Raw genomic sequence first — 14,329 nt, 5'->3', positions numbered from 1 at the left:
CGCCACCCTTGACGGAGGATGGGTCTGGGGACTGCGACATCTTTTTGGGTCGTGGATGTGCGAAAAATAAATAGAAGATGGAAACGACGAACGCGCAAGAAGTAAAGAAGAACGTTGGACGCGGAAAGATCATGGAGGGTTTGTAATAAGAATATGGCGATGTCATTACTTCCTGTAATCTTGAGTTGTAAATGGCCATTATTAGGAGTGTTCGAATCCGCGTTATATCAACTCCCGATCTCAACACACTCCGCCGTTCAACATGATCTATCGTACTCCCACCACTTCAGTCGATATCATCCCAAGCCATCCTTGTCATCCTTAGTTCAGATCGGACATACTGCATAGATAATACTTTGAAGATACTACCCATACATCGTAATATAACCAGACATGACCAACAAACAACACACGTCTACGATGGACCGGCTTCAGGATGGGAATTCTTTATTACTGGAGGGTATGGAGAAGCGAACGCAGTCCAGGAAGGCGTCACGATGGCGTATCCTTCACATGACTAGATATTCGAAGTTCGGATATTAGTTTGAACGGGCGGTAAGGTTAGGAAGGAGACGATGATTCAGGCTTACCGGAACAGCAGACAGCTTGTTCAAGTGGTGCATATGGGTCTTCACTCTTAGGAAGAGGTCCCCAGACAGAAGGGATCTATTAAAGGCAGTTAGGCATTGAGCTCAAGGCCCGATTCAATTGAATGACATACCAAAGGATCCTTGGTCGCTCGACAATAGTTGATCAGACTACATTCCATCAACATTCACACCCTTTCCTTCCCTATTCTCTTCCCCACTGCGTATCAAACCCCAACACACCATCTCTATTACTTTTCCACCCGGTACTCTCTAACGGAAACGGGTCGGCTCACTTCATACTGGCGACACTAACCGTCACCCTCGGCCTCGCAAGTTCTTCCCTTAAGCGGTGGTTGTGTTCAATCAGTCTACGAAGTTTGAGCTCTGTCATTGTTGCCTTTGTTGTGCGCATGGACATTTTGGTGTAATAATGGGCGTGGCGGCTTTTGCTTGGGGAAACCAGAGAACAGAATGATTTATAGAAATAGTTATGAAAGACGAACTGGATACACGGGAGGATTGATGGGCTGTTGATGGGTGGTCTGTGCGGCGACTACACGCATAGGCCTTTGAGTGGTGAGTGATTTTGACTTCTTTACAACTGGAAACAGTGCATATGGCTGATGCTAATGACTACAGCAAATTCTTGGCCGACCGCACTTCTTCAGCCGAAACTGCAAAGTTCCAGTCAGCGGGCCGCAAATTAAATTTCTCAGGCTTCTCGTCATCGGCATTCCGCCATCCCTCTCCGGTCACATGGCCAGTAAATGAAAGTGAGCCACCATCCCCAGGCGTAAGCGAACAATTATCAGTCTCAAAGAAGAACGTGTAAGGGTCACCTTCACCATCAAGTCCATCTATAACGCTTGCGCCCATCGACTGGCAGATGGCTGCAGACCCCTGTTTGCACTTGTGGGCCATCAGTTCCAAAGCTGTTTCGAAAGACGCCCCTAGATCATCGCCATCTTCGTCGATGATATCTTCCAGACACTCTGTGAGCATTCCCGCAGCTATACTTTCGAGTTCTTCAGAGTACTCCTCCCTCGATGGACCAGAAGAGGGTGTCGCGCTCAATACGGGACGGCTCCCGATAGATGATGCACCAAACCATACCTCTGGTACAAACCTCGCAAGGACAGTTTGCGCCGACCTTCCCGCTTTTGTAGGATGTCGCGTGCTCCAACTGTACGTGACTGTAGTCTGCAATCCAGAGTCTCTCAGCTTCGAATGAAACGTAGGGGTTTTGACGTGAAGGATCATATGGCGCGGGGACTGGCTGTCAATGGAAGTTGCCACCTCTGGGATACCACTTTTGAGCTGTTGGATAGTGTCCTCGGTCATTTTATCCCGTGCTGTCGGATTGGTGATGTATTTTGTAGCCCCTTCAAGGATTGACGGGGCAATTAATGCAAGAGATTTGGTCAAGGTATGTTGGGTAGCGGCAGAGTATGGACTAGTAGAGGACATCTTTGGTATGTCCTTTGCTTATTATCGAAAAAAATTTTACCACAGTTGAGCATTCGGTATTAGTTCAACTTCAACTTGGACGCTTATATTATATGTATGCCGTCCCTCTCAACTCCGATCACGAAAGGGAGAGCAGTGTAGCGAAAAGACTTCTCGACCAGACAAGCCTCGGACAAAAACTCCCCCAAGATGAAAAGAGCCGCCAATTGTCTCACGATCTAAATGAATAAACACGTCTCTACCTTTTAACTATTTCTACTCTGATTGCTAAAATCGGTTATCTTAAATCTCCGCCGCCTGTTCGCCCGCCTCCTTGCCTGTCTTCCTTCTGCCTCCTTTGACACAAGTAATATGGCATCCTTTTTTACGTACCTTCTCAGTAGGTGTTAAAATGAGATATGAAGCGGAGATCGAAATTTACTTAGCAGCGGTTGTAGTGGTAAATGTAAGGACGATAATGGTGAATGTAAGGACAAAGGCGGAGTAGCCATGGCTCAGCAATAAGAAAAATCGTGCTTCTGGCATAAACTGAAGTCTGGAAGCTGTTAAAAATAAGACTGGGATTCTATTTCCATCGTCAAACCTCCGGAGTCAGGTTGATGGATGGACACATGCAAGTGACTGAAAAGAATTTGGTTAAGAGGACGTAATATAATAATGATAATAATGATAATAACGATCTTCCGTCAGGGGGTGGTGGTGAAAAATTGAAAACAGAAACAACAACAGCAGACGATGATAAGCAGCGAGGAGCCAGGACAACTCAACAGAGTCTACTTTTTGGTCAGCAGTCGCAGTCCAATAATGGATCGTAGGCCAGGATCCTTACAGCTCAATCTTGTGCTAGTATACACCATAGACCTTATTCCTCAATTTCTAACAAAGACCTACAAATCACTTCGACTTATACGCAGATACCGACGCCTCAAAATCCGCCGGTTTTGGGTCAAATTGTTGACCATCCGCTACCATCTCATCCTCCCCGTCTCCTTCTATATACTCTTCTCCCTTGAATACCGTCCCTTCGTAGGTTTCCCTCACACTCAGTCCATTTCCAGTGATAATCGCCATGCTCCCATTGATGATGAAATAAAACCACTCCGTACCACCTTAACTATCCAGCCCGTTGGGTCGTGTGGCTCCATCCGATTCTGCCTAGATCGGGTAGTTGTCTTCGAAATTGGATCTAAGTTTGCCTAGAGCACGTTATTACTGCGAGCCAATGTTCAAGTTTGGAATGTGCTTAGCGGCAGACATATCCATAGATCGAGCGAGCTCGTTACTTGCAGCTTGCTCCACCGTGTTTTCAGAGAGAATAGGGATCGTGTAGAAAGTAGGTGTTGCCACTGGATAGTTTTTTTATAGAACTGCCATGTTCCTGGAACTAAGTCTGCCGATACAGTCCGCTGGAAAGACCCCATCTGTTTAACCAGCGTTATCTGACAGAAATTGTATATCGCGTTGGAAGTCAACACCGACTTTGAAGTCGTGTATACCGTCAAAGCAATTGTCGGTAGGTGTTATCTGTTCAATAACACTAAGATTGTCGGGTTACCCTGGCAATGTTACAAGAGAGTAGAGTTGAGCATCTTGGTTCTTGCAATTATGTTGCGGAACAAGGTAGAGAGACGTGGTGGTCGACGATGGAGGAAGCGAGAGTTCCATTAACCGTTTGGATGGGGCCGGCATGTTTGGGAATTAGTGTCATCAGTCAATGGCATGATGTGAGCTGTGAGCTGAGGGCTGATGGTTGGTGATAATTTGAAGGGGGACTATTCGACAGTTGTCTTCCCTTAGATTAGTGATTGTCATAGGCACTTCAGATGACGTTCCAGGAGCAGTCGGTAAAAGACCAACATGGTGCAACAATAAAGTAAAGCTCGCTTGCGAGCTCTGTTTTGCTCATTTCATTGAAGTACCATTACATTGAGGTATACCAGAACGCCATCTTGATATACAAATACTCGGACATTGTACGTTGTTGCTAGCTTTGCAATTCGTTTAATAGGGCATCGCAAGGGTGGCTGGGGAGTCGCCCGTCTACCAAGATCCTGGAACATCATGAGCCATTGTCACGAAGATGGATGGTCTCAATGTAAACTTGGGCTTACAATAATCCGCTCATTAAACAGATATGTCAATGGATGATCTCTGCCGATGACATAGCTAACTCGAGGAAGCCACAGAAACAGAATTATTCGCGTCAGAAGAATGGAAGGAATATAATTAGTAGTAACTCGTAGGCAAAGCCGGACTACGGCCCCGATCGGCCACCAATGATGGATGATGATGGCCGCGACGCCAAGAAGAAGAAGATCTCAAATTAACTAAAAATGCCACATCAATTTTTTTTGACGGCTTCGTTCGTCGTCGGCGGCTCTGAGCGCTTTTGGGATTTTTGTCGAGTCAAGCCACTCAAAACACAACAGAGATTTATCGTATCTTGCCACTTTATCTCTTCCTCCTTCCCACAACTCTCAAAACAACCCCACAGTCACCGAGAAGGATAGCTTCAACATGTGTGGTATCTTCTGCTGCTTCAACCGTGCCGGAGACATCTCTCAATACCGAGCCCGAGCCATCGCCTGCTCCAAGAGGCAGCGACACCGTGGCCCCGATTGGTCAGGCTGTTACATGACCAACAATACCGTCCTCGTCCACGAGCGATTAGCCATTGTTGGTGTCGGTAAGTCGACGTCTAATGTTTCGGTTTTTCCGGGAAGAGGACTTAAAGTTGCTCGCCCGGGAAGAGCACATCGGCCCTTGGTGTGATAAGGATCCATCAGCTCAAAGGATCCCTTTGGCGAGCGCGCGATAAGGTTCTCTTAGTAATATTGAGAGATGTCAAAGAACTCTTGGAATTACGCGAGGAATACCGTCAAATAGAAACTGACAAGATAATTTCACAGACACCGGTGCTCAACCCCTTACCAACGAAGACGAAAGCCTTGTCCTCGCCGTTAACGGTGAAATTTACAACCACGTCGCTCTCAGAAAAAGTCTCAAGAACAAAGATGCCGTGTTCAAGACCCACTCGGACTGTGAAGTCATCATGCACCTCGTAGGTGGCGGCTGGCAGTCTTACTTACGAGACAGATTGCGCTGACTCTTTTTGTACAGTACAAGGAGCACGACACCGGTCTCTGCAACATGCTTGACGGGATGTTCTCCTTTGTCCTCGTTGACAAGTCCGTCTCTCCTCCTCGATTGATCGCTGCCCGTGATCCTATCGGTATCACCACTCTCTATATGGGCTGGAACTCTCAGTCTCCCGACACTCTTTACTTTGCTTCTGAGCTCAAGTGTATCCACGAGGAGTGCGACAACCTCCAGGCTTTCCCTCCCGGACATTTCTACGATTCCAAGGAGAAGAAGCTCACTCGATACTTCAACCCTTCATGGTGGGACTCTGACAAGGGTGTTGTCCCTCACAACGACATTGACTACAAGCTTTTGAGAGAAACTCTTGAAGCTGCCGTCAAGAAGAGGTTGATGTCCGAAGTTCCCTATGGTGTCCTCCTCTCAGGTGGCCTTGACTCCAGTTTGATCGCTTCCATCGCCGCTAGAGAAACAGACAAACTCGCTGAGGAGCAAGAAAAATTGAGACAAGAACGAAAACAGGCTATTGCGTCTGGCAAGTGGGTTGGTGACGAGCAGCCCCTTGCTTCTTGGCCTCAACTCCACTCTTTTGCCATCGGTCTCCCTGGCGCCCCAGATCTTATCGCTGCCCGAAAGGCTGCCGACTTCCTTGGTACTATCCACCACGAATACAACTTTACCGTTCAGGAGGGTCTTGATGCCATCCCTGAAGTCATCCACCACCTTGAGACTTATGATGTTACCACTGTCCGAGCTAGTACCCCTATGTACCTTCTCAGTAGGAAGATCAAAGCTATGGGTGTGAAGATGGTCTTGTCTGGTGAGGGTAGTGACGAAATCTTTGGTGGTAAGTTCAACTTATCGCTTAGTTCCCCAATATTCAACCAACGTCTAATCATCTAATCATCTAAACAGGTTACCTCTACTTCCACGCCGCTCCCACCGCCAAAGACTTCCACGAGGAATGCGTTAAGCGTGTGAAGAACCTCCACACCGCTGACTGTCTCCGTGCCAACAAGTCTACCATGGCTTGGGGTCTTGAAGCCCGTGTTCCCTTCCTTGACAAGACTTTCCTAGAGGTCTCCATGAACGTCGATGCCAAGTACAAGATGTTCTCCAAGGGCACTCACCAAGAGGTTGACGAGGATGGTCGACCCAAGATGGAGAAGTACATCTTGAGAAAGGCGTTTGACTGCTCTCCTGAGGGGAAGGCGTACTTGCCTGACTCTATCCTCTGGAGGCAAAAAGAACAATTCTCTGATGGTGTCGGTTACTCTTGGATTGACGGGTAAGCCCCACTGTCTTTTTTTATATTTACATTGGGTGATATCGCTAACGGTCACACTTCTTTTACAGCATGAAGGACCACGCCGCCGCGATCGTCTCCGACGAAAAGTTCGCCAACCGAGCCACCCGATGGCCCCTCGATACTCCTGATACCAAGGAGGCTTATTGGATCCGTGAGATCTTTGAACACCACTTCCCTACTGAAGCGGCTGCCAAGACTGCTGTCCGATGGGTCCCCAAGCAGGAATGGGGTGTGTCTTCCGACCCTTCCGGTAGGGCTGTGTCTATCCACACTGCGGCGTATGCGGACGGCGAGGCCAAGGCTTAAAAGGCTTAGATGTACATTTCTTTTTATAGATAAAAAATTACACACAGCATTTTTGGGTGCTATGCATGAGACTGGACTTTAGTGTCCGACAGACCATGTGCATAAAGACTTCATAAATGTCCAAGCTTTGACGGATGGTCGTTGCTTGGATAACCTGGATAATAATTTCATCCAAGACCGCCTCAAGCGCTCGCTCTTCAGATCACCATTCCATCAGTCTCCACACTATCTATCACCTCGTTGGATCATAGAGCTTACAATAATAATCTCTAGAGGGTGTTTCATATATTGCATATTATCCCACCTCTATCCATCTTCCAAGAGAGAAGATGCTTGAGCCGTTGAGCTAGATGGGAGGAAGAAGTCAAGTGCTGCTTATCCGACTTACAATGGTAGAAGTTGCTGCATGAAGCAAGTAAAACCACCATCAAACGCTCCTTTTACGTTCTGCTGAAGCCGGCATCAAGGTGGCTATTCGACATCTCCACCAGGAGCAAGGACGATGAAGCTGTCGAAAGGCGTCAGACTGTCAAAGCGAGGCGGTTTGGTTGAATAATAATAGCGTAGTCGCTCCTTCGGACCGATAGTCTTACGATAAACTGCTCTTCCGGCTAATAATCCTTTTTGAATGTCTATTTCCACTTAAAAGCTGGCTTTTCGGAACCTTTTATCGGAGTCTTGAGACCGGTTGTCAGTTTCAAAAGTCGAGACTCTGGAATGGAACATCCATGATAAAAGATAAAAAAAGTAGTTACCGGTCGTTCCTTGTTCACGCGACTGTTCTTGGCGGAGATGAATCTCTCCTTGGCGTTTCTTTTCGTATCGACCATTCGCACGTGAATTACATCGTCCAAACAAGTCAAGACACGCGGCTTTGAAGTAATGCATGGCACAACTTCGCCGACATATTAGGGTGACATGACAATATATAATGGCATAAAGAACAAGGGAACGTCCCTGGCTACCGCACACTACGGAAGACAAAGACTGAGGTTATGAAGCTATATTTCGACGTATTTGGTTCGGCCAAAAAAATAAGATTAGGTGTCCATTTAGAGGAGGGCGGCGACACCGGCGAAGAGACCGGCAACAAGGGCAGGAACGCCGACGACGGCGTTGGCGAAAGCGCCAGAAGTGCCGCTGGCAGAGGTGGCAGCGGCAGAGGTGGCAGAAGAAGCGGCCCCGGTGGAAGAAGCGGCGGTAGTGGAGCTGTAAAAGGATTAAGCGCCAGTACAAACTTGTGTAAAGGAACTTACGCAGCAGAAGAGGCGGAAGAAGAAGAAGAAGCAGTAGCAGAGCTGGCCTCGGAAGAAGACTGAGCGGCAGAAGAGCTGGAGGAAGATTCAGAAGCAGAGGTGGTGGCAGCGCCGCCACCGGCAGCGCTGGTGTCACTGGCGGTGGTGGTGACGGCAGCGGTAGAAAGGCCGCTGGTGGAGGCAGTGGCGTTGATGCAGGACTGGGAAGAACCAGCCTGGACCACGATGGGAGAAGAGTAGGCAATGGTACCGGTGGCATCAGTTATTTTTAAGGTGATGTTGGTGCCTGTCCACAATTAATAAAGAGGGAAAACGGGATATAACAGAGAGAAACCCACCAGCAGCGAGGTTGACGGTCCAAGTGTAAGGAGAAGTGGTAAGGCTGTCGTTAATGGTTTCAATGGCAGCAGCAGACACCTGACCACCGGGAATGGCGGCACTATCGGATGTCAGCGAGTTGTCTGGTAAAAAAGAGTGGACAGATGGGTAAGCCAATCAAAGGAGCTTATAGCACGGCAAGACGAGGTTAAATAACCAAGCTAACTGGGCCATCCATTGTCCCCACTTAACCGTCCATACAATAAAAAAACTCACAGGATGTAAGGAGAGGTACCATCGCTGAAAGTGATAGAAGCAGGTTCTGTACCGCAAGTTAGCATGTCACATTACAAAAGGGAAAAAATCCCTCAGCGATCCAAACATCCAGCATTCGTCCGGCAAATTCCGGAGACGACTGGACGTCGGAACATGTTTTATTGAATCAGATTTTAGACTCACGGCACTCGACAATAGAAGCCTAAATCACAGGAGCGAGTCAGCTGCAGCTCTAGAGCGAGTGGCAAGAGTAAAAGCACAAGACAAAGGATCATGACTCACAGGAGTGTTGATGGTGAGGGCAGCGGCAGAGCCGGCGAGGGCAGCGAGAGCGACGAGGTTGGAGACGTGCATTGTATTAGAGGGTTGTTTGGGATTGTTGGCAGAGAGCACGAAACTCAGAAGTATAAAACAGAAGAAATGTTTGGAAGAAGGAGGAGGAAGAGTGCAGAAATGTGTGGGACAGGGAATAAATAGTTGGAGTTGGGCTGACCGCGTCTGCGCACGGTTTCAGGGACGGCGTAACGGATTGCCCAAACGGGAAAGCTTAGTGGCGGTGCCTGTCGTTCCCGGGCCAATCACAAGTTCCCGTCGTACATGTGGAGGCCGTCCATCTCCCGTGTTCTATTTCGACCATCGTTCAGAAAAAACCTGCGACTACTATGCTGCCCATACAAAAAGACGTCTCGATGGGCGCAGAGCCATTGCCCATCCCCATCTCCCATCTCTCCACCCCAATCCGCCATTTTACAGTCAGTACCCCATGCACTTCGACAAAAGCACCCAATAACCCTGTGGCTATTTCAGTACATAACAGACTCGGAGCTCGGTCACGGCGCTCCCTTATCCATCACACACCCCTTGCTCCCTGACTGCGATCATCTCAAACAACCCCCTTCGTCTCCTATTTCTTCTACAGGGAGCGGCAGTAGTTCAGACGCAGAAGATGTATGGACATGCACTTGCACGTCATATTATGAATCAGAAAAACAAACGTACTTATGCAGTGCCGAATGCGGCGATTTGTGTGACTGCGTCGCCCAATTTGGTGAGTTTTCGCCAAATTTCTCGGAGAAGTCCCCCTCGCCTCTTTTGACGATGTTGTGATGATTTATTTTTGCTGACTTGTTGACTCGTTCATACGGGCGCCGCTCGGTTGTGTATGTAAACAGGCAACTTTTACTCCTCCACCAATCCCCAGACACTAAAGCTTGATGCCCTGCCAGACAACTGGCCATTGGTTGAATGCTCCCCGTCGTGTTTATGCGGATTGTCATGTTCTAATCGCGTCACACAACAGGGTGTGCGGTACGTTCAATTAATTCCTGATCCCTTATCTTTCTTTGTTTACCCTTGTTATAATTTCGGGTGTACAAAATTGGCACACCGTTCTGATTAGATTGAAAATGTGATTAGGACCCCGTTAACTATCCGTCCGACACCTCCGAAGGGATACGGCCTCTTTTACACACCTTCAACTCCACAGTTCCTCCCTAGAGGAGCATTTATATCGCTTTATGCGGGGGAGTATATTCTTCCGTCTGAAATCCGTTCTCGCTGGTCACCACGCTCCACAACAGATCTTGCTTCTGATAAAGAGGGATACGGAGAAGAAGGACAAGGGAACTACGTTCTCTCCCTGCGACTACCTGATCAGACAATACATATCGACCCGAGATGGAAAGGAAATGTTGGCAGATTCTTGAACCATTCTTGTGGAGCGAATTGCGTGGTACACTATGTCAAATGGGGCAGAGGGCGAGGGTGGCCTAGAGCTGCCATTTTTGTAAGTCTTCGAGTTTTCACTCCAGTAAATCTGTATGTAAGTAGCTGACTTTGTGATCAGACGAATAGAGATATTCATCCCGAAGAGGAACTGACATTCGACTACGCCAACGCTTCCGGGGAGCCACAACGGGCCATACAGTTGATACAAGAGTCAAAAACAAAAGAAGATACCAAAGGCAGGACGAGATGTCTTTGTGGTGCTGAGCAATGTAGAGGTTGGATACCATTTGACGAAACTTTATGACTTAACGCAATTTGTTGTACTTCTTCTGCCGGGGTTGGCTGGCGATGCATCGCTCAAGGCTTGCTCAACGTTGATGCATCTAATAAGCCGACGAAATAAAGGATAATGAAGGGTTTACGTAATTGAGGTTGAGACTCGTAATGACAAGCGCGTCAGTTACTGCTCCTAGTCGGTTGACGTCTTCGTTGACTCTGCGTGTCTTTGCGAATTAGGCCCTGAAATCATCTACTTCTCTCAGACTCGCACAACTAATCCAGATAGTACTTTTCCGCCGTTACGTAGTACATCATTCCTAGGAGCTCTGAGAGCAGCGCTCCGTTGTAGTATTCAGTAATACCACATTGTGAGTTTCCTGCTTCCGCTCGACCTTCTGTGTCGTTAACCTACGTGACCTGACTATCTAACGCTTGTACTAGTAAAGACGCAATAATGAAAGAGACGCCGGCACCTCTGTCAGGTCACATCGTCTATCTGGCGCCTAAACAGTTCCAAAAATGCGTTGTCCCCTATATTGCCCGCAAGGTTGAGGTGAGCCCCCTTCTCTTTGACTAGTCGGAGGACGCGCTGAAACCTCGATGGATGCAGAACATGGGAGGATCCGTAGGGTCTAAACCCAATGAAGCCACAATCATCCTCATCAATCCATCCCATCCCAAATCCAAAGACGGTTCTGTCAAGCCTCTTAAAGATCAGCTCGTCAGACCATACCACTGGCTCACTTACTGCGCTACCCGTTCAATACTCGTCAAGCTTGAAGATATGAAGTACCAGGAACCTATTTTCACATACCCTTCCCAAAAACAGGACTGGAGGCCATTGAGGGCGTATGTGTCGAGAAACCTGAATCCTTTGAATTTTGGTGAAGATCGAGCGACTGCCCAGCTAAGTTGTATGATCCAGCTTGAGTTGGGAGGGGCTTTGGTGGTTGACAAGCGGTGTGACGCGGATTTGATAATTTTGGATTACAATAGTGGATTCGCAAAGACGGCCATGGAGGAGAAGAAGCGGTTTAGGAGGTTTGAGCAAAGATTGAGAGATCGGGATTGGATGGAGAATTGCTGGAGAACGAGAAAACTGTCCTGGGAGGAAGATAATGAAAAGGAGCAGAAAAGTTTAGAGAAGGAGAAGAGTCCCAAGGGCGGCAAGAAAAAAAATGCGAAAAAAAATGAAGATGTGAGGGTCGATGAGGCCAGTGACGCCGGGGAAAAGGCAGAGAGAGAGGCCAGGGAAGATTCATTCGCCGATGAGGAGGCGGATCATATGATGCGAAAGAAAATCGGTAGGCCAATTGGCAAGTGAGTCATTCCTCAACGTCAAATTATAGAAGGAAAAGTTGACAAGCAAGAAAGGCCAAGAATCGACTACACTCATGAAGATGATGACTTCCTCTGTCGGTACCTTGCCGCATATCATCCTGGTGGTTCATGGGCTAGCAGGAAAACCTATCAAATGCTCGTACGTTCCTTTACTATATTCGTTTCTGAAGCGTTTCCGCTAATTTATCGTTATTGCATAGATGCATAGTGGGTTCGACATTGCTTCACGCCATTCTTATCAGTCATGGCACGAACGCTTTAAGAAGAATTCATCCTCATTCTCTGCAAGGGTCGAGCGCTATATCAAGGCCGGAATTGCCAGAGAAACGCTCAAAACAGAAAAAGAACTGAAAAACTTTAGACGACCAAATCAAGAAGATGCCGCTGCAGACAGCCAGGGCGAATCCTCTGTCTCACCGCTAAAAAGCAATAAGCGCAAGTTGGTGTCCGAGGATGATCTCGATAACGAGGATGCCGACGACAATGTTCCCCTCAGAAGCACGCGAACGGTGAAAAAGGCAAAGAAAGAGGGAAAGTCTCCTATTGACCCAAATACGAATGTGCCTAGTGCGGTGAAGGACAAGGGCAAAGCTCGTGCCCCCACTCCTTCCCAGACTCCGTCTATATCCTCCACCAAGGGTTCATCCCAGCAATCTCAACTCGAAATCACCAAAGTCTTCACGGAATTCACGGATCTCAATCCTCGTGGAGGACCTTCAGATACTCGCTATTCATCTCGTAATCCTCAGAGCACGTCACAGTCAGAACACCGACTTTCGCTACTCTCACAATCCCATGCCCGCCGAAAATCAGGATCAGAAGATTCAGGTCGGACACCGGATCTTGGTGCGGCCGATGACCCAGAACCTGCAGGGGTATATGAAGATCCCCCGGTCTTTATAGAGACAGTAGTACAGAAGTTGCCTGATGAGGAAGAACAGCGGTTATTGCAGACGAAGCAGCAGTTTGGAAAAGGACAAGCGGAGAAGGATGATATGGCAATGGATGCGGAGGAAGTCAACGACCTTTTGATCACAGCTTTGACGGAAGATGAGGAAGAGCCTAAAAGGGGTGAGGTAGATGGCGAGGCCAATAAACAAGGTGTGGCGGAAGCAATAGTGGAGATGACGGAAGTGGATGTGGAGAAGTCTGAAGGAACGAGTGCTGCCAAAAGGAGCGAAGTCAGGGTGGAGATATCTGCGTCGCCTCGCGTGAGAGTGGGAAAACAAGCCGACGAGCCACACCAACCTACATTCCCTCGTTCTGTCAGTCCGCCGATGGATATCCAACCCGCAACTGAGCTCGTTCGCCGAAAAACCGCCAGCGAGTCTCCTGCCAAGATGTCTGCGCAAGGTTATTCACAAAGCGACGAGGCTGTGGACCTTCCTCAACCTGTCGAGGAGAAAGAGAGCAGCAGTGCTGATACAGCACCTGTTCAGGCACAGCCTGCTCTTCTCAAACTAATCCCTTCCCCTGTACATACGTCTATCGACAGTGACGCTGATCACCATACTAATCATACCTCGTCGACCAGCTTCCACACTCCGCAATCCTCCAAGCATCGCTTAGGCCGTCCTCGTCCTTCATTACTACGGGAACAGATTCTTGCAAGCTCTACCAAACGACGACGTACTCAAGATCGACTATCACTCTCTACTTCTTCCGTCGCCGGGACCGGGGCATTTCATAAGTCACCAGTGCAAGTGGTGGAGTACGATACAGTATATGCGGACAATGCCATACCGCCTCGACCACCAAGGCCGTCATTGGATACAGCTAGTCCGATTACCCCTAGCGTCCAAGCTGAGAATGGTACTGCTGAACGACGCCCGGCACCTCCACCGAAACCTCTCACATGGGAAGAACGTAGTGCAAAGGTAGCTGCGGGAGCGGACCTGGCGGCGCATATGAGGAAGCAGTATAGAGAGAAAATAGTGGACCTGTCAAACAAGTACGGATTGACCGTTTCAGAGGTGGTTACGCGGATCAGCAAACTGAAAGCGGGAGGCGCAAAGGGAGAACATTATTGGGATGATGTAGAGAAGGGATTTGAGCAAGCGTTGGGCAGAAAGGTTAATTAGCTGGTATAATGATTTACATCTTGGTGTTTATGATTAGTCTCTCATATGGAATGAATTTGTTGACATGTCTCCCGATACATCATACTTGGACTTCCGGTTGACTTAGCAGGAGATTGACTCATGTCCGCTAAAGACAATCGCGCAAATAAGAAGATGATGCCTCATTTCAAAGTCGGGCTGGGTCTCGACTTCCTATACCGTTACCAATCCCAAATCGAGAAAAGATTCCAGAAAACCAGCGACAAGTGTAGATAGATATCCAAGGACACATTAGAAGCT

The 14,329-nt window shown here is 48.2% G+C and overlaps 6 protein-coding genes across 6 annotated transcripts in view; 3 read left to right on the top strand and 3 right to left on the bottom strand.

Annotated features, from left to right (window-relative positions):
* The window catches only part of CNBL0890 (hypothetical protein), a gene marked incomplete at both ends in the record, with an annotated part of 2,864 nt that extends 2,824 nt beyond the window's left edge, over positions 1-40 (bottom strand). The window contains one exon of the mRNA XM_767381.1: positions 1-40. This exon is cut by the window's left edge and continues 566 nt beyond it. Within this exon, the coding sequence (XP_772474.1) occupies positions 1-40 (40 nt within the window).
* Positions 41-561: 521 nt separating this feature from the next.
* CNBL0880 (hypothetical protein) lies at positions 562-2,057 on the bottom strand (the record flags this gene model as incomplete). Its single annotated transcript, XM_767380.1, has 4 exons — positions 562-666; positions 722-758; positions 884-931; positions 1,246-2,057. 4 exons carry the CDS (start codon positions 2,055-2,057, stop codon positions 562-564), a joined length of 1,002 nt encoding a protein of 333 aa, XP_772473.1.
* Positions 2,058-4,574: 2,517 nt separating this feature from the next.
* On the top strand, positions 4,575-6,771 carry CNBL0870 (hypothetical protein; the record flags this gene model as incomplete). Its single annotated transcript, XM_767379.1, has 5 exons — positions 4,575-4,743; positions 4,967-5,118; positions 5,178-6,003; positions 6,072-6,444; positions 6,513-6,771. 5 exons carry the CDS (start codon positions 4,575-4,577, stop codon positions 6,769-6,771), a joined length of 1,779 nt encoding a protein of 592 aa, XP_772472.1.
* A 1,052-nt stretch (positions 6,772-7,823) lies between these two features.
* Positions 7,824-8,975, bottom strand: CNBL0860 (hypothetical protein; the record flags this gene model as incomplete). Its single annotated transcript, XM_767378.1, has 6 exons — positions 7,824-7,980; positions 8,028-8,313; positions 8,366-8,466; positions 8,622-8,667; positions 8,805-8,823; positions 8,904-8,975. 6 exons carry the CDS (start codon positions 8,973-8,975, stop codon positions 7,824-7,826), a joined length of 681 nt encoding a protein of 226 aa, XP_772471.1.
* A 308-nt stretch (positions 8,976-9,283) lies between these two features.
* CNBL0850 (hypothetical protein) lies at positions 9,284-10,653 on the top strand (the record flags this gene model as incomplete). Its single annotated transcript, XM_767377.1, has 5 exons — positions 9,284-9,373; positions 9,429-9,669; positions 9,794-9,929; positions 10,038-10,407; positions 10,468-10,653. 5 exons carry the CDS (start codon positions 9,284-9,286, stop codon positions 10,651-10,653), a joined length of 1,023 nt encoding a protein of 340 aa, XP_772470.1.
* A 429-nt stretch (positions 10,654-11,082) lies between these two features.
* Positions 11,083-14,050, top strand: CNBL0840 (hypothetical protein; the record flags this gene model as incomplete). Its single annotated transcript, XM_767376.1, has 5 exons — positions 11,083-11,181; positions 11,239-11,948; positions 11,995-12,108; positions 12,178-12,844; positions 12,887-14,050. 5 exons carry the CDS (start codon positions 11,083-11,085, stop codon positions 14,048-14,050), a joined length of 2,754 nt encoding a protein of 917 aa, XP_772469.1.
* Between the last annotated feature and the right edge of the window lie 279 nt (positions 14,051-14,329).

Source organism: Cryptococcus neoformans, chromosome 12 (genome assembly GCF_000149385.1).
Source record: "Cryptococcus neoformans var. neoformans B-3501A chromosome 12, whole genome shotgun sequence".
In the NCBI taxonomy this organism is placed as follows: domain Eukaryota; kingdom Fungi; phylum Basidiomycota; class Tremellomycetes; order Tremellales; family Cryptococcaceae; genus Cryptococcus; species Cryptococcus deneoformans.
The sequence above is the reverse complement of the archived record's forward strand: the minus strand, read 5'-3'. Positions and strand labels throughout refer to the sequence as shown.